Raw genomic sequence first — 23,292 nt, forward strand, 5'->3', positions numbered from 1 at the left:
ATATATAGATATATATATATATAGATATATATGTATATATCTATATATATATATATATATATATATATATGAGGCTAGAACACTGGTAACCAATAAAAAATCAGCGGGGTCCGAATAAAGAAAATCAAGGTCCAGAGACATTTTTTTTAATAATCTTTTACAGAATTTAATACTGAAATAAAATTAGGTATTTATGCATCCTTGCTATACACTGACTTTTTAAATAAAAGAAATATAGAAATCTAAAGTGTGTTTTGATCTTTCAGTTTGGTATATAGACAAATTCCTGAGTCACATATTTTATAAACCTGAACTGACCATTTGTTTTTCTTTTTCTTTCATTTCTATGGCTTAATCAGAGAAGTGGGCTTTAGGCTGCCCTGCAAGGCTTATAATACTGAATTTGAATGGCGGCAAAGCCATTCTTAAGCACATGCCAAGGTGCTCATTCGAGAGCCTGGATCCATATTTATTTTTGGTTATATTCATAGTGGGGAATCGTGCTTCACAGCAGTAGGTTAAGCCAAACATACTCAAAATGTGCAGGGTAATCTTTGAGCATGCCATTTACTTTTCTGTCACCAGTTCACCACAGTTCTTCCAGCAGTCCAAACTTTCTCTGCTCTCTTTTCTCATTGTCTTTTCCTTCTTTCCCATCGCCCGGCTTGCCACAGGTCTGCCTGCTTTGTCTAAAAGTAGCTAGCAGCAGCAGCCCTGAGTGACACAGCTCATTGGCTAATTTCTATCATGAGTAGCCTGGTCCCAGCGCTCCGGAGGGATTTACCATGTTAACAGGAGAAGCGGCGCAAGTGAAGTTAGACACTTCTGTGGGACAACACGCGGTAATTTATAAATGTTTTAAATCAGATTGGGTCCAGATTAGCCAGCAGGTGTGTCCAGGATTTTCGGCAGTTGGAATTCACAAAAGAAAGATGCGTGTTAACAAGTCTACGCACAGATTTAAACATACAGATTCTTTTTGACGCAAGTTTCACATTTCTCTCTACTGCCAACTTCTGGTATCAAAGCTGTGCACTCTTTTTTTACATTAGGACTCTGATCTTGCAAAAGGGTAGTGTAAAGGCAAAGGGTCCTTTAGCAATCCTCTTCTGGCTGCAAGTCTAAAGGCTTAGAAGCTTTACAAACACTGAACAACTCCACAACCAAACCCAAAGATATGCTCAGGAAAGCAATGGTCATTCACAAAGGGGCATTTGTAGTTAGACATAGAGAATGTCGGTAAGAAACAGTCATCAGAAGTAGTGTTGTTTTTGACAGCTATCTTAGATTTAGTCTTAAGGCCAATTTATGACGCATAGGCTCTGCAACCGATGGTCACAAACCCGTGCAGACCTCAAGCTGAAGTGGGCAGACAAAAAGCAGCTGTGATTGGTCCTTGGCAGCTGTGACTGGACGGTGCAGAAGCATACCAGCAAAACTGGTTTGAGACCAGACCCAAGAGACATTTGATGTGTGTGGTTGCAGAAGTATATAATCTGTGCATTAGACTTAGTCTTCAGGACTAGTCACATTTTAGTCATTATGATATGTGATAGTTTTAGTCGGTTTTAGACAGCTAAAACTTAAAAAGGTTTTAGTCTAGGTTAGGTCAGTTTTATGTTGCAAAAAAAGTGAACCTTTACAATTTCGAATAACAACCAGATTCTTTACAGACTGACAGTTCTAGCCTAGATACTATAATTGCTGGGTATAGAATGCTGCGGTGCAGTTCATCAATGCTGTTGGGCAGAAAACTTTAATTTATAGAAATCAAATAAACCTTTTTATGAATAAATGCTCTACTTTAATAAAATGAAATGTGAAAATAGCAGATCTAGTTCAACACATCATATTGGTTAATATAGCAGACAAACAAGCTAACAAAATGTATGACAAAGGAATGGTTTTAAACATACAGTACAAGGTTTCCATCACAAAGCAAACACTTCCTGGTCTACTATGAATTATGCCTTACAGACAGATCAATAAAATCTTCATTGCTCCAAAAAATGATAATTTTTGCTTTTTTTTCAGAGAATTCGCCCCTTAGTTACCACTGCTCAGGGGTATAAATAGATTTAAATTCACAGGGTTTTGATATAAAAAAAACCTATGTCAATCCAGACCGAAATTGAATGAATATACTAACTAAAATGTTGACATATCTAAAAGAAACATAGAAAATAATTCAATGACAATACAAGGGAGGATTCACATCATATTTAAAGAGATAGAAATGAGAAAAAAAAAAAAAAAAAAAAACTTCATAGATCTTTGTACCTTTTCATCAGTCTCTTTAATCTAAAATAAACAGAATTCAATTAAATATTTTTTTTTGGATATAATTTGGTAGAAATTAAAGAATGTTTAGTATCACCTCTTGTGAGCTGGAAGAACTAAAATCCTGATAATTAGACAAAGGTTTTTTTTTACGCTTGCCAGAGGATGATCAGCCACATAGTTACTTAAGTAGCGATGGAAGAGCCATACTGCTGAAAGTGAACCATTACAGTGGAGCATGAAGTGCAGACTCGGAGACTCAGATTCGTCATTGTCATCGTTGACGAAAATAACACTGGTCAGAAGTCCATAAAGATTGTTGTCCAGGTATCAGATACAGTACAGACAGTAGAAGTCAATCAATGAGAAGGCAAGGAGGAAATAGATTTTGTCTATAACAATGACATAGCTGAGAGCAGGGAAAACTCATTGGATTTTTTGGCATAGGGTAGACAATCTGGCAGAGAGGCAGAGGCAAGGGAGTGTTTATGCAGTGCTCTGGGATATTCTTCATTCAGTCCAAAATCTGATTTCATGACCATAGGTAAAGGTAGTAACATAGACAGACAGCTAGAATAAGGACTTTTGCCTTTTTGATCAGTTCTCTCTTCACAACATTGCGGTGCAGCATCTGCAGTATAGTAGCAGCTGCATTGATCCTTCCATTGATCTACCATCAGCCTCCCGTCAGTCTTGGATAAGCCCTCTAGATACTTGAGGAAGGAACTCTTCACCAACCCAAAGAGGAAAAGTCATGTTTCCGTTCAAGAACCATTGCCTTTGACTTGGAGGAACTGATTCTGATCCAGACTGCTTTGCACTTGGTTCTCAGCCCTGCTCCTGCTCCACTTGGACAGAGACCTTGTAAAGAATAATCCTGCAGCGCCCCCCACAGAGCACCTTAAGATCATGCCAGGTCCACAAAACACATGTGAAACAATTGGACTAACTCTTGTGAACCCTTGAGCACCTTGCAGAGGGTGTGGAACTGGTCCACTGTCCCACAGCCAGGACAAAAACACCAATGCTCTCCCTGAAGCTGAGGTTCAACAACCAACCAGACTCTTCTCTCCAGCACCTTTCTTTGATCACCATACAGTAGGCCCTCCTGGGAAGAAGTGCAATCCTCTTGTAGTTGGAAAACACCCTCCACTCGTCCTTCTTGTGTAGATAAACCACCACCCCAGTTTGCCACTTCTCGGACAAACTGGGGGCGTTTCGGCCATGAGAGCCCAACATCCAGACCTAAGTTACAGCACAGACCTAAAGTCTCTACTGGACAGAATTTGTGGCTCAAATTCCGTCTAATGTCTAATTGGTTGATGGTCTCTGTGTGTGCACATTTTAATTCCGCTTTTAATGCTCCAGGATGATTTACTCAGCAGTCCATTAGCTAATGATTCTAGGTGAAACCTAGCTCGTCCTCAGTTGCTCTCATATATTTCGCTGATCTCACCTGATTTTTCCTGTCTCTAAGCCTGACTAACTTACGCTTTAGAAGAATATGTACTCCCTAACAGCACCAAATGTGTAGACAGTTTTTCATGACCATATTCATTTGTCAACGTAATATGACCCAGTATGATTATTTTATATGGCTGAATGCTGAATAATGAAGTTATAAGAACACAAGATTACACAGATTTCCCTCTGTGATCTCCACAGTCATTTAATAATAATTGGTCTCATAACAATGTATTACATTCAGCAATTACTGTATTTTTGTTAACAAGTGATTAAAACAGGTTTATTTAATCTTTAGATAACTAGAGATCTTAACCTATGCTAGATGGACTGTTTTATACAAACTATAGAACAGACAAGTAAAGAATGTGAGCAGATAAGATTAACTGTCTTCCTAAGGCCATTAAATGACAACAATTCAGGGTTTTCAAGTGATTTATAACAGAACATCAGTGGTGTTACATTGTAGTTTTAATAAAACAGCCAAACAACTTACAATTAAAACAATTGGTTAAAGTCCTTTTTTTAGCTTAAAGGTATAGTGGAGGATGTTGTTTTTCCAGGTGGATCATCAAAATAAGTGGTCCTCCTAATTGTCAGTCATTCTTGTGATATGTTTATGTAAGGCCGTCCTACGTGATCGTCCCCATTTCCACTTACCATTGCTGAGTCTGACATAGTGGAAAAATTGCAAATCTTTTGGAAAGTAAGCTGGTATGAGCGATGCAAACAGCAACTTTTAAACAAAGCGCGCACAAGGAGAAATGGGCTTTTGCATGCTTTTGCACACGTTTAATAGCCGTTTCCTCTCGGGAGCAGGTATAGGTTTGTGCATGTGCATTTTATTTTATTAAGAGGAGAGGGTGAAAAATTCTCTACTTTACCTTAAAAGAAAAAGAAGTGATGTAAGGTGATGAATAAACAGATTTTGAGCTCAGAAACTAAGAACAAATTTATCAGTAGGTTAATTTCTTTCTTTTTGTTATTTATGGACTTCATCAAACAACTATTTGCAGTCACATATAAAAAGGGACCTTTAAAATGTACCCTCTACTACTGACATGATGGTGTTGACAACAGCTGTTGTAAAGTTAACAGAAATGCCCAACGCATCTGTGTTATGATTTCAGTGGTAACTGCCAAAACATATAAAACAAACACACGCTTCCTCACTGTTTCTCATTCAGGACCTCTTTTCCCTCCTTACCCTTCTATATTCCATTGTATCCAAGACTAACCAACTTTATCTCAACCACCATTCCTCTCTATTTTAGACATCTTAACTTTTGAAATTGCTCAAATTGTTAATTCATTTCCTCCAGAAAGTAAAAAAAATGAGTATACATTTCACATTGTCATCCATATTTAAGGAAATTCACAAGTCTTTTATTTTCTGGTTATTTGTTATTGATTTACCTAGAATAAACAAGAGTCAGCCTTCAGAGAGCAACTCTGCATGCTTTTTGGCCAATTGGAATCCGCTGACTGTGATATACACACATCTGCAGCTCTCTTTAATTATACCCAGATTTATTTGAAAGAAGAGAGAAAAAGGTTGTTAGAAGAAGGACTGCTTGACAGAGACAGAGGGATGGAGACAACATAATTTAGGAAGAATGAAGTAGAACCTAAAAAGATTGCACTGAAGAAATGTCAGAGAGAGACATATGGGGAAGTAGGAGGAGGTGATTCATGTTGTAAATTGTCAATGCTCCTATCTTGATGGATTTCTAAGTAAGAAGAGGCAGCAAATATCTCTTTGATTGAGTGGTATGAGATTTTAGATGTTTGGTTAAAGAAGACATCTGGTAAAGTTTAAGTTTTTATATATATTTTGTACAGTGATTTTATTTCCTGTTGCGTGCAAAATATTTATCCAACTGTATTGTTGAAGTAAAGTCCTGATATGTAGAAGACTAAACATTTATTACGGAAAGCATTCCTGCACCACAAATGCAACTTTAAACCACATTATATTTAGAATTTGTTATTTTTATAGCAAGGCACCTATCACAGTTTAATCTTAATTAATCTTCATTACTAGTGATTAAGCACTAATAACCACTTGAGGTAGACTGTGTCTTTTGAAGTAGGAGCAGAGATTACTTATTACAGTGTGTGTATTTGAGACAGAGCAACTGCTGTAAAACACAGTTGTGTTATTGTTTGGAAAGAAATCTTTAGCATCCAATATTAGTGATTAATATAGCATACTCATTCTTAAAGAAAGTCTCTGTGTGCTTTCTCTATGAAGGGAAGATCCTAACTTTATCTCTGAATTTGACAAAACCCTGGAATAAATTCCAAATTTAGCATGTTTCATAACATGCAGGGGATGACAAAGTCTTACTCTCCCAGCCTTAATGAATCAAAAACATGTCAACAAGTTGTTAAAAATAAAGTTTGAATGTGCAGGGCTGCTAGCACCTATTGTGTGTTCACTGACCAGAAAAAACGTCTGTATTTTCCCGTTCCTTAATGCCAAGCACTGGTCAGGAAAACTGCCTGATAACTTTTTTATTCAACATCTAATTTCTTGATTCATCAATTCGTTTTTTCTAATACCCTTTCTTTCCTATATGTCATGCTGATGAGAAATGAGCACAATGCTTTCATAGTACTGGTTTCCAGTGGCTGAATAAAGTCAATGTTTAATCCCCACTTCTGTGATTAACCAATAAACACAACCTACTGCAACAGTGCTGCTGAGGGAGGAGATCAATTCTCATATTCCCTCAACACACCAGAATTCTCCCAGATGGTCCATGATTTCTACTGGCATCTATCCAGTCACACGTCTGCCTTCTTAACCTCAAGGCCTCCACCACAACACTGTTGCTCCTCCAAAATAAAGACAAAAGGTATTTGGCTGTTTCCCTCATACACATAAAAGCTGATGTTGCCACACTCTCAGATGTTCTTCATTAACTCATGTACAATAAAGTTTATCCTGCAGGGAAAGAGAAATGGGTGTCTTTTTAGACTCATCTCATTAAAATGCTGACTCTTTGTTAGATTTGACACTAACAAACAACAGTGCATAAGAATCACGAACTTTTACAGGCGTTGTCACCACAATAAAGCAAAATTTGTAAGAGAGAGTTCTAAATGCACAGTTAAAACACAGACAAAAGTTAAAAAGACGAAGAATGAGCATCCAGTGTGAAAATAAATATGTACATAGTATATGAAATGTGGTTTGTAGTTTTTACATCAGGTGCAGCTTGTGCTGAAAGTCTATAGAATGAACTAGATGTTTTGATTGCCTTCCCAAGTCCATTTGTTTCTCATGCAATATTCGTGAATCATACGACTAATGGAAAAGAGAAAAAGTCAGATGCAAATAAATGACCCAGTGTTCTTTTCCTGGGTCATTGGAGTCTGCTTTAAATCAATGTGCAATGGGACGTGCTTCGGCGACGCAGTGGTTAGCGCTTACGACCCATGTACAGAGGCCTTAGTCCTCGACGTGGCCAACCCGGGTTTGAATCTGACCTGTGGTCCTTTGCCGCATGTCTCTCCCCCTCTCTTGTACCCCCTTTCCTGTCAGCCCACAGTTAAAAAAAAAAAAAACAACAAAAAAAAAACGAGCCACAAGGGCCGTAAAAAACTCAAAAAAAAAAAAAAAAAAGAAAGAAATTCTGCAATGAGCCAGGAGATGACGAGAGGCTTAGGGACATGTTATTGGATTGGCTGTTAGTTGTGAATTATCTAAAAAGTAAGAACACATTGTCCAAAATGAGTTAATTCAGAGTATTTTTGTATTTGTTTAACTAAATTAAATATATAGGTCTATTGATAATACTTATAAAAACAAAGTTTTATATCTGTAGTGTGACAAACAGAGGTGCATGTCAAAGTATTGTTCCAAATTATTACTGAAAACTTTTTTATGTTCATATCAAAGAGTACAAAACATTTTTCCTCCTCTATACAATTATGCTTATTTAACTTACATATTGAAGCAAAAGATAAAGGCCTTCTATGAATGCAAAAACCCCAAAGGACCTACATCCCACAGTGTTCGGGGTGATAGGGGCTGAGAAAGTTCCTTGCCTTTACTGGGTAATCCCTTGATAAATAAACTGGAAAGAAAGACCACCGCTGCTATCTGTAAGCCAATACTCCTCTGGAGAAGGGATGGCCCAGGGCTTGGCTAAGATAAAGCCAATTCTCTTGCTGTGTTCCGTTTACACTCTGTTGCCTTAGGAAGTTTGGAGCATAAAGGACACCCTACCAGGGACAAGCATACATACAACATATTCAGAGCAAGATATAGCGGTACACTGCCTCACCCACCCATCTGCACAGATTTAACTTCAGTGCAGCTGATGCATGTTACATTTTCTTATAAAACTGAAAACCTACACCTATAAAACAAAGGTAAAATCTGTTGTGTGTCTCTTTCAGGCTGCAGTACAGGTCAGATTTCATTTGACAGCTCAAATACAATTTTAATGCGTGTCTTGTTATTCCCCTAAGCACTACCACGTGGACAGCACACATCCCATCAATCTTCTCCCTCAATCAGTCTCCGTCTTTAAGCAATCATATGAGGAATGTTCTACAAAATACCTGAAGGACTAAGAAGGGCAGGCTGGTCAAACACATGCACACAACACAATTCAAGGTGAAGCGATGTTCCCAAATTAGATTTTCATTTCCTCACCAACATCAGTTAAGAATATAATCGATTTATGTTTTAGCTCATGTTATTTTTCAGCCTGTTTTGAGATTCTCCAATATTAAACATCCAGCAGATCCGTCCTATCAGGACATACTTCGTTTTCTCAAGAGTATCCTTAAGAGGATAGTGTTTATTTTCCCTGTAGTGACTTTTCCTTCTGTTTACTTAGTTTTCTGTTTGGTTAGGCATAAGAAGGATTTGTGTTATCATAATTATTTTGAAATAAGGTGGTTTCTTCCATCTTCACTGGCCTGTTTAGAGATCCTGTGATTTTGAACCTTTTCTCTGTGGTTTGCATTCAAAAATAATGGTGTAATGCAAACAGAACTGAGAATGACCTCTTCTGTGTGTTCTGATGTTTATCTTTTTGTCCTTTTCTAGAAAAGCAAAGTGTCAGACAATGGCTGGTGAGAAATGGCATTGCTCTAAATGTAACTTTGTAGCAGTTTCTTGAAAAAAAATACCCTTAAAAACTATGCTTCAGGTAACTAAATATAGTAAACTAGACCTCCCAGCTTAGATTTGTTAGCTGGACTAAGTTTACTACCTTTTAAACATATTTAAAAAAGACTACCAAACTGAATTATAAGGTACATGGATATCAATAGTAATGTATTTTTTCCATTCTATTTGTTCTTTATATATTTGATATGTTTTGTATTTTTACATTTATTATTAAGTATTTTATATTTTCTTTATCTTATCATTTTAGCATGTTTGTCCTTTATCTTTGAACCACTTGGTAACAATGTGCAATTTTAAGGAGCATAAACATTCAGTTCTTTTTCCCCACATGCTGTTTAATTACACATTTTTGCAGTAAAGTTTTGCAATCCCCCTCTATCCTCTGAAGGATTTAGTTTCCTTGCTAGTTAGGGTTAGGTGCACTTAGGCTCTATTCAGACAAATTACCATTTATCAGGGATCATTCTGATAAAAATAGACTTCCCTTAGCATGATTTTTAATGAGCTATACACTACAGATTCTTGACTAAATGTATTAGTAGCTTAATAGACGCAATGTCAGAAAAGCAAAGAAGAAGTAATTTGTTGGTTAAAAAGCTAAGCATCAGCACAAGGACACTGATGATTTAACTCATAAAAGCTTCACTGCAGCAAAACTAGTGGTTCTTCCTGCCAAATGCTCCACACAGCTTATAGGGAAAACTGATTCAGCAGGCAACAGAGAGATTATAATTATAGCTGCGGAGAGATAAAATATTTTACAATATAGGGAAAACCTCACACTATAGATAAACCTGACTAACCCAAACAACATTCTTTAATTCACAGATTAATTAATTCCATCTGCAAACAAATGTGGTCCAGAAATGACTTTTTGTCCATTCTAGACACAGATATACTTTTTTTTTTAAGTGGAAAAACAAAAGTGTTATTATATATTTTTTTTTCCATCACTTTCACATGTATTATCCTAAAGTAAATAAATATCACAGTGAATGGTCGTTACATGTGACTGCTTCACTGGTTTATGCCAGAGAAGATGAGAGGAAGCAAGATCAAATGTAAATAATGGTACAGCAGAGAGTGATGCTCCATTTAATAACTGCATGCTCTTACCTTTTTGTGGTTTTAGCGTTTAGCTGCTTCATTCATGTTTGAATAGTTTATAACATTACAATGCAAACTATGCAACTAGATTTGATTGTCTTTCAAATTAAAAGTTATGGCAAAATATGTATAACAGACACTATTAGTTAAGCAAGTTAAAACTTTTTCTCATGTCCATTGGAAAAATTAGACTTAGGGAATATTAATCCGAGTAACAATGAAAGTAAGTGGCATTTCACAAAAAAAAATGAGTTAAACATTATAACTCCTAATTAAAAATGAATTTATAACTGATGACACTAGATATTGTTTTGTATTATTCAAAGTTTCAAAAAAACTCCTGTTTTTAGCATAAGTTCTTAGAAAAATATTTAATGATTTCAAGTTTTCATGAAATATAGTAATTCTAGTTCTAGGTAAAAGTCCCATCAGGTCTGAAGGTGGTCCTCAGGAGTGCTTTAGATGGATGTCGATCAAACTGCTAAGCTAAATTTAAATTTTAAAAAATTCCAAGGCCACCCTTGAAGCCGGTCAGAGGGAACCTGACCTCAGATTGTTTTGATAACCTTAACACTTCTGTTTAGTGAACTAAGGCCTCAGTGGCACAAAAGACAGACAGTAAAATAGAATACCAAAACACAAAATAATCTATAGACTTGAATTACAAAGTTAGAATTTGTTTTGCCAAACACTATTGCTTAAAACATTTAAGAACTTTCTTGCATACAGATGCACAACATTTCAAATAGATTGTCCTCTAAATCTACCAAGTGCTACAGTATGGACCACCTGTCACTGGATTTAGAGTCATCTTAGAAATCCTTGATTTAAAGAATCTGTTTCCCCTCAGTAAACAGGAAACAGGCATATGATCATAACCTTTAGATAGGGCAAACCAGATAAGCAAAATAAATAAATATATTTATTTGATATGCAAAAATTTAAGAGAGAAAATGGAAATAACTGATTTTCAAATTTATAGGTGAAACATTTTCTTTTGATTGCAGAGAGCATACAGATATACTTATGTTGAGAGGTTGAATCTAGAGTCCCACACTGGAAATAACTGCGCTGATGATTATCAAGGCATAGTTTTATTAGCTTATATGAGGTAACAAAGAGCATAAAAAACCATTAAAGCTCACCAGAGCACCTTTTCTTTAGCGTTTTTTCATATTACTTAGACAAAACAGTTTCTATGCTCAATTTTATTTTTCTCTTGCAGGGATAATGAAATGTATATGCCTGTGCATGTGTGTTCTGTGTTTACTTGTGTGGCTGTCTGCATGTGTGGCTGTGGGCTGCTCTACCACATGTGAGTGTGTTTTATGGTTCCAGAGGGAGTTAGGGTTAATGCAGTAAAACAACTTTCCTCGTGCCCAGCGTGTGCTTAAAGAGTGGATTTACTGTGTATATAGAAAAGGAAAAGGTTTAGAGCAAAAGGCAATGATGAAAGAAATTGTTTTCAGTAGTTTAGGAAGTTCTAATTTGCTCTTTTTTTTAAGACTACTGACATCCACTCAAAATTTGGTTTACTGTTTTGTAAGTTAAATTTGCATCTAGGATTAGATGATTAATCAGCTGCATCCTAAGGTAAATGTAAATTTTAGGGAAATACTGCATTAGATAACAGCTTTTAACATGCATTTTGCTTTCCAGGCATTTCAAGCTTGAAGATATATTTAAATACTTACTAATACTAACTAATTAAACCTATATCATATAACTTATAAGTTACAACAGGGGGTTTCGTTCCTTTTTCCCATGACTATATGTAAATTAGAGATAAGAATACATCTTAACTAAAGGAATAGAAACATTCAACTTCTCAGGGAGCACTAAAAAATTCTGTAATTGTAACATTATATTGGTGAAACACAAACACTTGGAGAGGCATTTTAATATTATACAGGTATTAGTAATTTCAATTAACCACTTGTTTCCCTTTTTTTTATACTGTACATGTTAAATTATGCTATTGCACAAACTGCACAAAGTGACTGCACAAACTGTTGCCTCTGTCTCCTCTTCCATTTTCATTATAGCCCTGTATTTCTCCAGTCATTTATTTTTCTTTAAAATGGCAAAGCCTCTTTTTCTTTCACTTTCAGTGGTTACTGTTTTCTTGAGCATTTTGTACAATACCATGGTTGGTTAACATATTCTCCCTCCTTACTTAAATCCCTTTTCTTTTACAAAAGAGCTTCCAATTGCTTTGCTGTTACCTGATCAACTTTAACTTGAGCGGGTATAGATTCAAACCTGTTGTATTTGAGCAGCACGTCTTGGACTTGCAAGCAAACTTAGATTTAACTTAAAACAGAACACTGCCACATGAGTTTAACTTTGAAAATTTTGAGATTTTCTTGTTCAGGTATGGTTTTTCCTTCAAAAGAACTGGTAAGCAAGTAAAATATGCAATCCTGCAGCCAACTTAAGCGGAAGTATAGATACTATTTAGAATGCTGTGGGACATATAATTGTGACACATTAAATATATAATATTATAATGCATAGCTTTACTGGGTATGTATTGCAGTATAAAAGCATTATAGTACGTACATAAAAGCAATGAAAATTAAATACTATTTCCACAGTAAAAAAAAAGAAACTGTAGCTTTTTCCTTATCTGTTGATATCAGCAAAAAGTTGTTGGTTTAACAAGTTCTTAATGGAAAAAAAAAAATTATAAAATTGATTGGAATCATAGTTGCTCTGTTTTGCTGCAATATTATAAATCGAAAACCAGAATAAATATCTTCTGTACCAAGTCCAACTGGATACTACTATATGGTCAAATGACATCCCTGTAGATAAAGCTGTGCCGAACGGATCAGTTAAGGACCTATTCAGTCAACCCCCAAAAGCCATCACAATCTGTCTCTTTGGCTAATTGAGGATCACTTTACAACATTGCCTCAAGGCTCTTAAGTCAATGAGATGGCATTGATTTTTTCCCCCTTTTTTTCCAAAGATCCTGCTTTCACCTCCCCCTTACAGAATGGTTTAATAGCTCACAGGAGATACTTTCTACCACTGCCAAATATGCACACAGGCGCTCACCTCTGTGATGCAGTGGAATTTTTTATATTTACTGTCAGCCCTGCAGGCAGTAACTCATTCGTTATGCTTTTTTATTTCATCTCATCTCTTCCCTCATATCTGCCTTGACATCTAAATTTGGCATTTATATGAAAACCTAAATATTTTCATTCTTTATTAGAAAAAGATTTTTCATTCATTTAAAAAGTGTGGGTTTCAGTGGGAGGCGTTGCAAGCCACCCTGCGGCCTCACCCATATTTTCATATGTTCTCCTTACTTAGCAGGTGTGTGTTTGCCATGCTCTCTCCACAGGTGGACAAGGTGTGTGGCCTGTCTACAGGGGAACCTCCAAGCATGCGGCATATGAGCCCAGAGGTCACAACCTCCACCACAACCGCAAATTCGCCTCCTTCGTCTACCTCCTCCTCTTCCCCCCAACGTTTACCAGAGGAGTGGCTGGAGAAGTTTGCCCACATGAAAGGGTAAGCTAAAGCTTAATATTGAATGTTATAACTGCACTGTTAGATCTTAAATAGATTAAGGGGTTTGGTAGCTTATATCCAATGCTATTAACACTGTACCTTGATCTCAAATACTTAGTTAGACTCACTCACTTCTCAAAACGTCTTTCATACACAACCAGTCTTCCCAACCTGGTCCCCAGGGCAGCCATCATGTGTCCTTAGCAGCTGGTGGGCAGGTGGAGACTTGGTAATATTAATCGTCACAGACCAAGCAATTTCCTGTTTAGGCAGATGACCACGCAACTTGCTCTGTACTCCAGCCTACCCTGCACTCTAGCAGACAAACTAAAAGCCATTTGTTGCAGTTCATGAACTGATACCAAGCCTAGCTCTTATGGCTGGCATGGTACTGCCAATGCCATTTAAAGCAATATAATCTAGTTTGTTTGCCTGAATATGAAAATATGAAAAATCATAAGAGTATAGCAGTAGTTTTAGGGATAAAGGGAATCATATTTTTTCTTTATTGTACATTTAAACTGTTTCCAAGTGTGATGAGTTTTACTGGGTTAAATTACCATCATTTTAATTCCTTTCCATCTTGTCTTTATTTTTTTATAATCCTTTGTAGGAAGTTGTTTTTGTTGTATCTGTGGTTTTAAGAGTTATTGCATGTGCACGAATAATCATTTCCACAATTTTAATCTGAGTGTCCTTCCTGTTTTTTCCTTACATTTCTTGTCACATCAATTTCTTCTCCCCATTCCATTTTTTTTTTTTTTACCTCTCTGCATCTCCCCACTTGCAACAACCATCCCCTGGACATCAACTACCATCATTCCCAGTCCATTACCTCTGAAACCCTCCAACAACTATAAACCTAATCTGAGAACACTTTCTAGGTAAGCATAAAGGCAATTACATATTCCTTTCAGGTATAAAAGCAAAAAATACATGTTTTCTTAGGTTATTATACATTTATGGGACTGGTGTGTGTTGGTCTTTGTGATGTATGTTCACTAATGCATTCTAGCAAAAGTTTAACACCTGTTGTTTGACTCACTGTTGCATTCATTTTACTTATTCCAGCTTTTTGTTTTGTCATTACATTGTCAGAAGTACGGAGCAACAAAATGAAATATCTGCATTAACCCATCTTAAGCCATTGTGCGGCACCTGGGGAGCACTGTTGGGTTAAGGGTCTTTTTCAGGGACCCAGAGTGTCAGTCCGTGGGAGTGGGGCTTGAACTGAGACCCTCTACATTCCAAGCGCAATGCCCTAACCACTATACCACACTCCCCATGTGCCTTATGTGGTTTATGAAAGCATGTGGTTGTACTAGATTTTATATAGGGTGTTAGAGGGGTAGGAAATAAAAAAAGTACAGTTATTATTAGTAAAAAAATATTCAAAGACCCTTCAGTTCAGTTTATTCCGATGGTGCCAGTTCACACCACATGTCATCCTTAGGTAATTTACAGAGACAATTAAGTTAGATCACACAACCAGACTGCTGAAAAGTTTTGTCTAATGGATTAGGTTTATGGTTAATGGTGGATTTGTGTTTTTGCATTTCCTGCCACAACTTGTCATGCCCCCTGCGAGAGGGGTACCCTTGTCATGTCAGTAACTGAGGCTCAAAGTGTTGACCAATGTCAATATTTGATGAGTTGGGAGTTGGACTGCGCAGAAACAGACCAGGAGATGCTACTATGATGACCAAAAAACAGAGAGAACATAAAGTTATGAGTGGACTTAACAAATACTGCAGAATGGGAGAATAGAATGAAGAAAAATCATGCTATGTCCTCCTACAGACTATGCCCATAGCAGCATAACTATAGAGATAACTCTGGATAACTTTAGCCACTGTAACTATAAGCTTTATTACAAATGAAATGTTTCAGCCTAGTCATAAAAGTACACAGAGTGTCCACCTCACAGACTAAATCTGGTATTTAGCTCAACATGAGAGGATCTTAATAAATAAAATAGCTACCTCCCTTTTCTACTTTTAGACATGCTAGGAACCACTGGTTAAACTGCAGATCGAATTGCTATGTTAGGAAAAAAAGGAATTGTCAGATTTCTGATGTAAGATGAATCTTGCTTATTTAGAGTTTTATAAATTAACAGGAGGATTTAAAATTCTATTTTGGATTTAACAGGAAGCCAATGAAGAGAAGGATAGGAGAGATTTGATCTCTCATTTTATTTTTTTATCAGAACTCTGGCTGCAGTATTTTAGATCAGCTGAAGGCATTTAACTAAAGCTCGTGGACTTCCTGATTGTAAAGAATTACAATAGTCCAGTCTGGAAGTAACAGATGCATGGACTAGTTTCTCAGAAACACTCCTGAACAGGATATTTCAAATCTTTGCAATATTTCGGAGAACAAAGAGATAAATTTCAGAAACCTCTTTGATATGGGTTTTAAATGACAGGTCCTGACTAACACCAAGGATTTTTTTTTTAATGTGAAATATCTTCTCGGACCAATAATGCCATCTAGATGAAGTGACTGACTAATAAAATCATTTTTCAGGTGTTTATGTCTGCAAGACATGCCTGTAGACCCGGGGTCACCAACGTGGTGTCTGCAGGGACCAAGGGGCCACATGGGGTGCCCAAAGCATCTTCTAAAAATGCACAACTCAACAATAGGCTAAGACTGAATTTTATTTTACTCTGTCGCTCCTCTTTTCAATAATTTATACAGCATTTTATCATTTTAATCTTACAGAGCATTTAAGCATTTATAAAGATTTCAAAATTATATTATAAAGAAAGTTAGGATTTAAAAGAAACTATACAAATATGTTTGAAATTTAGGTGAACACTGATCCCACCAGTTCATAGGCCAGCATTGGTGGCCCTTCCTAAAACTCAGTATCCATGAAGTAGCTTTTGGCCTTAACAACCTTGCAGACCCCTGCTGTAGTCTACTGTATGTAAAGGATTAGTTTAATCTGGAATTATAGACACATATAGCTTAGTATCAAAAGCACAACAGTGAAAATTAATCAATGCTATCTAGTAATTCTACCAATTCAGAGCATAAATATGGCAAAGAGAATTGGCCCTAGCACTTATACCTGTGGTACTCCACCCTGCGGCTTGTGGAAGACTTATCAATAACATGATCAATCTGAAATCTGTCAGACAAATAAGATTTAAACCAGCCTGACCCTGATCCCTTAATTCCTACCGTATTCAAGCCATTCCAAAAAACTTTGTGATCAACTGTATTAAACACAGTACTGAGATATAATAGGACCAGTAAAGTCCTTTATCTGAGACATAATTTTCATTAGATAATGATATCATTAGTGACTCCCACACCTGACTGAAACTCTTCTAAATGGTGTAAAAGCTCAAACACTTGTCTAGCAATTATTTTCTCATGAATTTTAGATAAAAATGATGTAGATGTAGGCTTGTAATTGACAAAGTTATTCCTATCTAGAGAAGGTTTCTTAAGTACTATAAAGGTTTATTTACAGCTACCTTAAAAGCCTTAGGTTCATATTCCTCTTACAGGGGTAGATTAATCATATCTAGAATCATTTCTTAAATCACTTGGTTGGAATTTGATTAAACGTATAAGTTGAAGGCTTAGATGAAGATCATTTTTATATCTCATGAATCTCACGTGAATCAAAAAAATCCTAATAAAGGTCAGTTTCTACAGTTATCTCAGGTGTAGCCTCACCTCCAAGACATGAAACAATCATATTTGTCTAAGAATAGAATCAGTTTAACGTGTTAAGGATCAGTATACAGCAATTTCCAGCACATGGCAGAGGTACTCGAACTAAAAGCACATTCAGATTTGGATATAAAACAGCAAAATAGTAGAAAATAAAACGAAGAAAAATTACCTTTTTTTGTAAATCACCACATTTAAAATCCTTTAATGACTGTCTTTGCATTCAACCTGTTATTTTTGTTTCTCATTATGCATGTTGACAATCTGCTCCAGGGTCAAAAAGTTCTGCCTTTGTTTTGCCAAGTATTACTCTGTCTATATTGATGACATATGTTGGAAGATCTGATAAAGCAAAGCTAAGACACCACACATTGCAAACATAAAAATGTGCTGATGCAGTCAAATTCAAGAGATGCTGTTACTGCCACTGTTAGTATCATCATGTGTGTATATATATATATATATATATATCACAAGTATGCCATGTTAAAAGAATATTAAATCAGTGTTTAGTGTTTTTGCAACTATTAGACAATATAATGACATGTATTGAGGTTACTTATTGTATAGTGATGCAGATGACTATTTGCATGAATCAAAAAATTTCAAAAAAGAAGATTTTATATCATTTTAATTGTTTTATGGGATGTTTTTCCATCAGGGAGTTCTTAGCTGTGCTGCTGCGCTATAGAGCCTTCTTCATTTCACTACCAGACATGCTGTGCAAAGGGGAGAATGTAGTGGACGACTCCACCTGCTGGGTTGGCAGTGATGTTGTAGAAAGGTAAGACCAATCTTCTTCAGGATTCCTAATGTTTACATTGTGGATGACCAGGGCCCTTAATGAGAGATCAAAAGTAGTAATAAGTGAAATAATTGTTCCTAAAGCAAACATAGGAGTGGTGAGGAGGAGTTTTGGCGAGCCTACTAAAACAGAGACGACAGAAACAGTTTGGCCAATCAACCAACTGAATTAGAAATACGTTAGACCAGACTTTTTCAATGCTCATACAGATATCAATGTTCAGAAATTAATGTTCAGATAGGAATATTCAGATAATATGAGCTAATCCTAACCCTAAGCTCGCCAAAGGGGAATATTAATGAAAACCAGCCAGGCCGGTTAAAGGTAAACCTCTTGTAATCTAATATTTTTTAGGGATAAATTAACTGTGGGAAAAGTATTTAATTATTATGAATAAGAATTACAAAATGTAAAACAAAAAAATCTTTACAATAAAAAAAATAAATAAATTTCAGTAATATTTACATACCTTAAAATGATCTCAATAATAATCATTTTAAAACAGAACATTTCTAGAAATTTATATACATAAATACACACAAGCTAAAGTACAAGTACACACTATGTAGCGTACATAGTCTAAAAAAAAAAATCTATAATACAGGTGAGATTTGATGTATTGTACAAGATGATGTCAGTATCTTTAAGCTAAAGGGTAATCTAGAAAAGATTAAATGATTCTGGGACCAAATCACTCCTCTATTTTCCTCCGAAAACTGAGAACAGAGGATCTTTTCCTCTGTCTAGTTTGGTTTTCTCCACATTTTTTCCTCTGTTTTATTGTTGTTCCTCCAAATGGACAAGCAGGCAATCACAGTAAAATTCTGACATGTACAGCATTTGAGCATTTCATCAAAATGGATGAAGTGGTATAAAGGCCAGAATTGTGCGAAATAATAACTAAAAGCAAATTGAAATAAAGATCAACTCCAAGCATTTTATGGTGTGAGACAAATTAATTTAGGTAAATATCATCCTCGTGTAGTAGGATTCCTAATCCATGTCGGAATTTTCTATTATTAGTTAATTTCTCTACATTAATTACTAGGAGGTATGTATCAACCAGTCACAGCTCTACCTAGCAATGGGTTAACCTCATCTCCGCATTGTGATAAAGATTTCTGTTAAGTCATAAATCAGAGTTGATTTAAGCAACTCAACAACTCACTCATAGGATATGAATCCTTGGCAGGATTTTTTTGGGCTAAGACATGAGCTCTTTTAGAGAACTCTCTGTGAATACAGGCCCAGCTTTTTTCAAATGAAGACAGAACCCTGTTTTTTTTTATTCTAATCTTGTTGTGTTTGACACCAAAACTACACATTTTCCTCATCCATACTTGTAGTATGACTGAATATCTTTTTTCCACTCTTTCCAGTAGTCAAATTCCTAATCCTCTGCTTTGACAGATATACATTTCTAGATAAGTCTTGATTTGAGAAAAAATAAAAAATTTTAAATACTGTCAGGCTGAGAGTCAATGTGGCTGCCTGCTGTAAATCTTTGTGCAAATAAGGAAGCTATTATCCATCTCCCTATTGATTGCACGCTGGCAGAACAGAAAGTCACAAGGCTCCAGTCTACTTTATGTTAGTGTTAGTGATTGAATTGTTTTCTGCTGAGATATTTAGTTTTTGCTGATTTACAGATATAGCCTTGGAACCGTTTTCCTGCTGATGGTTTTGGGTGCATCTCTAAGAGATCAGAAAGATTGCTCAGTGTGTGGTTCTCCTATTTTTCACTCAGCATATGAAGAGAATTATACAAATTACTAAGGCAGCGCAAATCTGTAATTGATGCTGAACTCCAGAACGGTTTCTTAAACACTCTTGAAGCTATCTTTACAGTTATGACAAGGTCATGCTCTGCCATTTCATTTGGGGAAAAAAATAGTAACTTCAGCTCAATTGGTCCTGACAGTTCTTGCTTCACCAAAACAATACACAGATCTCATGCATTTATTGTCCTTTGTGGCTGTGACAAATGAGCCTTACTTTGCTTACGTACTTGTAAGGCATTTTTCTCAGGAACAGATGTTGTCGAATTTTGTTTTGTATTGTATTCAGTGGCTGCTGACAGAATGTTATCCTGTTTTCTACCGTCCAGGTCTCCTCCCCTTTGACAATTTCTCGAGAAATCAAGTACCTTGTAAAAGGATTAATTCCACTTCTTCACTTTGCTGCCCTTGCATTAAGCTGTTTTGTATAATTTGATGTGGTTTGTAAGAAAAAATTCTGTGTTTGAGACACCAAAAGATATGGAAGGAGGAGCTCTAGTCACATGCACTCAGAAAGGAACTTTTTGCCCACATGCTAGAAAAGAAAAATAATAAAATCACTGAAAGTTTTGCCTAACAATTTATCCCAGCAGTGAAAAATGACAGTGACAGGGGGATGTAGTGCAGATGTTTTTTTCTTTTACAGGAAAAATGATATTGGCCAGGGTTGAATGGAAGATGGTGCTAGATACCTTGCAGTATTTTTTAGAAACTCATTTGTGGCTGCAAGACTTAAAGAATGGGCAGTAGTACTTCTTACAAAAGTACAGCAGCCTCAAACAAAAACCTGTTATCAGCTGAAATATTAGTTAATTACATGGTCAGTAATTACTTAATCACGATTAATCTCAATTTAATCACAGAGAGTGGCCTTTGAACGTGCCGTCTAAACATTATTAGTTTGATTTTTTTTCTTTTAAATTATCTTGCAATCTACTTTTCTTTGTTCTTTCATAGTAAACAGTACTTTGAATTGTCTTGCTAGTAAAATATGTTATACAGATAAAATTACATTCTGTTGCAAATAAAGTAGATGGTCTCTGTCCAATCTAAGTGTGCTTGAACTATTTTGCTTCAAAGAAAAGACACATTTTCAAGTTGTGGATGAAACTGCAACAAATCTCAATCTGTGCTTGGGACAAAAGTTGCTCTTCAAATTTACATTACATATATTACAGTACGTCTGAATGACATAATTTTTGATTGTTGCGTGATAAAATATGGTACAGTTCAGCTGATGGATACCTTTTCACGCTGCTCTAGTCAATAAAACACCTATTAACTGGAAATGTGTTTAGATTTAGTAGATAGTAGAAGTCGACAGTTCATCTCTAAGATTTGTGATTATAAAAAAAAATATTGGGGGAGAGAGAGTGGGTGAATCTAACCAATACTGAACAAAAGGTATCCAGTTTGTGTCCTGTTTTGTCTTTATGAATAACAATTTGTAAACTGATTTAGTCTTTGTAGAACCAAGTTTGTATCATTTACTTACAAGTGTGTTGAAGTTTCATTAACCGTACTACAGGACTGTAAGAGCGTGTTATCACACACACACCCCCTGCTGATTCCCAGGTGGTGTGAAGTGTTTCTGGTTTGAGTGAAAAACACACTGCTCCACTGGGACATTTGGCAACACTCACAAGACTTGCCCCTTCAATTGCTATTTCCCTACAGCTCACTTTAGTGGCATTCATGACAGAAAAAGGAGGACAAGAACAGGGCATGATAAAAGAGTTGTCATTTCGGTGCCGTTGTGCCCCCTGTGCACCGAGGTGCCCCTGATGAGGCAAGCGAGTTGGGGTAAAAGTATGGAGGGGGGACTTGGCAGCATAAAGACCCATTGTGGAGTCAGTAGAGAGGGGCACAGCCCACTGTGAGGACCCCAAAGTGTGGAGGGGAAACAAAGGCCCTCCTATGAGCCTGCATGGGAAAGACTCGGACATCACTGCCATTACTTTTGCCATTGCTTGAGCCATGCTCGGGAAAGTAGTGGCAGAACTGAAACACAGTTAAAAGAAGCCAAGATGTTGTCAAACAAAAATAAAAAATGTGGTTTGATACAACAAAAAGTAAAAGACCATCTAAAACAGTTGTAACAAAGAAGTGCATGGAGTTAGTCTAGCTCACACAGGGTACGGTACTCAAACAATGGCAACAAATACATTTCAGGTTTCCCCCTAACATGATATGTAGCAGCTTATACATAATCAATCCATGTGATATACATAAGCTAGTAAACAGCTGGAATGGTATATACAATAGTCACAGAAAAAGAGAACACATCCACAGATTTTTTAAAAATCAAAGCATATGTGAGAAATATTTATTGACAGAGTTTTTAACAGGGTGTAAGCAGCAGCAGTGAGGAAATGCAGGTGTCTTGCCTAAGGCCACTCTGTCTACCAGACTGTCGCCCAGACCTGTAGACAAAATATTTAAAAGTATGAGTAGTCATTTAATTATTGTAAGGAGTTATTGACAATTAGAAAAAAAAAACACAATAACAAAGCACTGCTTTATTTTCAATAGTGTTCAGAAAATGAATCAGAACCAATATTACAGAGGAACTACAACTGCCTGCTAACGTGACTGATGAAATTTTAAAAAGGAGAATTGAGTAGATTATGTTTCTAAAGGTGTTGATCTGTATAAGATGAAACATTCATTGCACATGCTATCCAAAGATTAGCCAGTACATATTTTATATTGTTGTTAATTCCCTTTCCTATTTTATTTTTATTGTATAAAGAAATTTGACACCTCATAGAAGGATAAACAATTCTAATATTGCTTTGCACAAACTGGTGTGTTGCACACGTGTGTTCTGTAGACAGAACTGAGAAAGAACTGTCAGCACTCCTTTTATTGGCCGATTCCAAAATTTTGAAATGAAGTCAAAGAGATGGTCCACAGACAATACAGCAACGTGAGTGCTTCTGAATGCCTTGCATTTTTATAAGGTTATGACAGTCCATTTGTTTATCATTTCAACATCTGGAATCTATTCTGCTCATTGTGAGAAGAAGCAGAGAGAATGTGTGCTGAGCAAAGCCTTCATTCCTCATACTCAACTCCCTATACTGTCAAGTCATAAGTTTTGTCTCCACCTTGTTTTCTGTCAGTCTCCTGGGTCATAAGGAGCTTATTTAAAGAAAAAAAAGGTATGATAATTTGTTAAATTGGACAGCATAAGTCAAGAAGACTGTAAATTAATCTGTAGATTTGTGGACATTTAAACCTTAAAGCCCTAAAAGGGTTTTTTTGTTTTTCTGGAGCTTTAAAAACACTAAAAGTCCTCGAGGTCAGAGAGGCATTTGGAGAAAGAAAGAAAGCAAGAATTGAGACAAAGAGCAACTGCGATCATATATCACATTTTAAGGACCAAAGTCAAGCTCTTTGTGTTAAGTTATATATTTAACCTCTTAAGTGTGTGTGTCTTTTGTCTGTTCCTTTTTGAATTTCCCCTTGACTTGCCTTCTGATTTT

At 36.2% G+C, this 23,292-nt stretch overlaps 1 protein-coding gene across 2 annotated transcripts in view; it reads left to right on the forward strand.

Annotated features, from left to right (window-relative positions):
• LOC107083785 (glypican-5-like) overlaps positions 1–23,292 on the forward strand; it is a 113,342-nt gene that overhangs the window by 38,538 nt on the left and 51,512 nt on the right. The window contains exons 4-6 of one of the 2 annotated variants that reach the window (XM_015373253.1): positions 13,359–13,528; positions 14,356–14,412; positions 17,883–18,005. In XM_015373253.1, coding sequence (XP_015228739.1) covers positions 13,359–13,528; positions 14,356–14,412; positions 17,883–18,005 — 350 coding nt within the window. The remainder of the gene's footprint in view (positions 1–13,358; positions 13,529–14,355; positions 14,413–17,882; positions 18,006–23,292) is intronic. The other variant, XM_015373255.1, reaches the window with a different exon arrangement.

This window comes from Cyprinodon variegatus, unplaced genomic scaffold (assembly GCF_000732505.1).
Source record: "Cyprinodon variegatus isolate N-32 unplaced genomic scaffold, C_variegatus-1.0 Scaffold83, whole genome shotgun sequence".
Classification (NCBI taxonomy): Eukaryota; Metazoa; Chordata; class Actinopteri; order Cyprinodontiformes; family Cyprinodontidae; genus Cyprinodon; species Cyprinodon variegatus.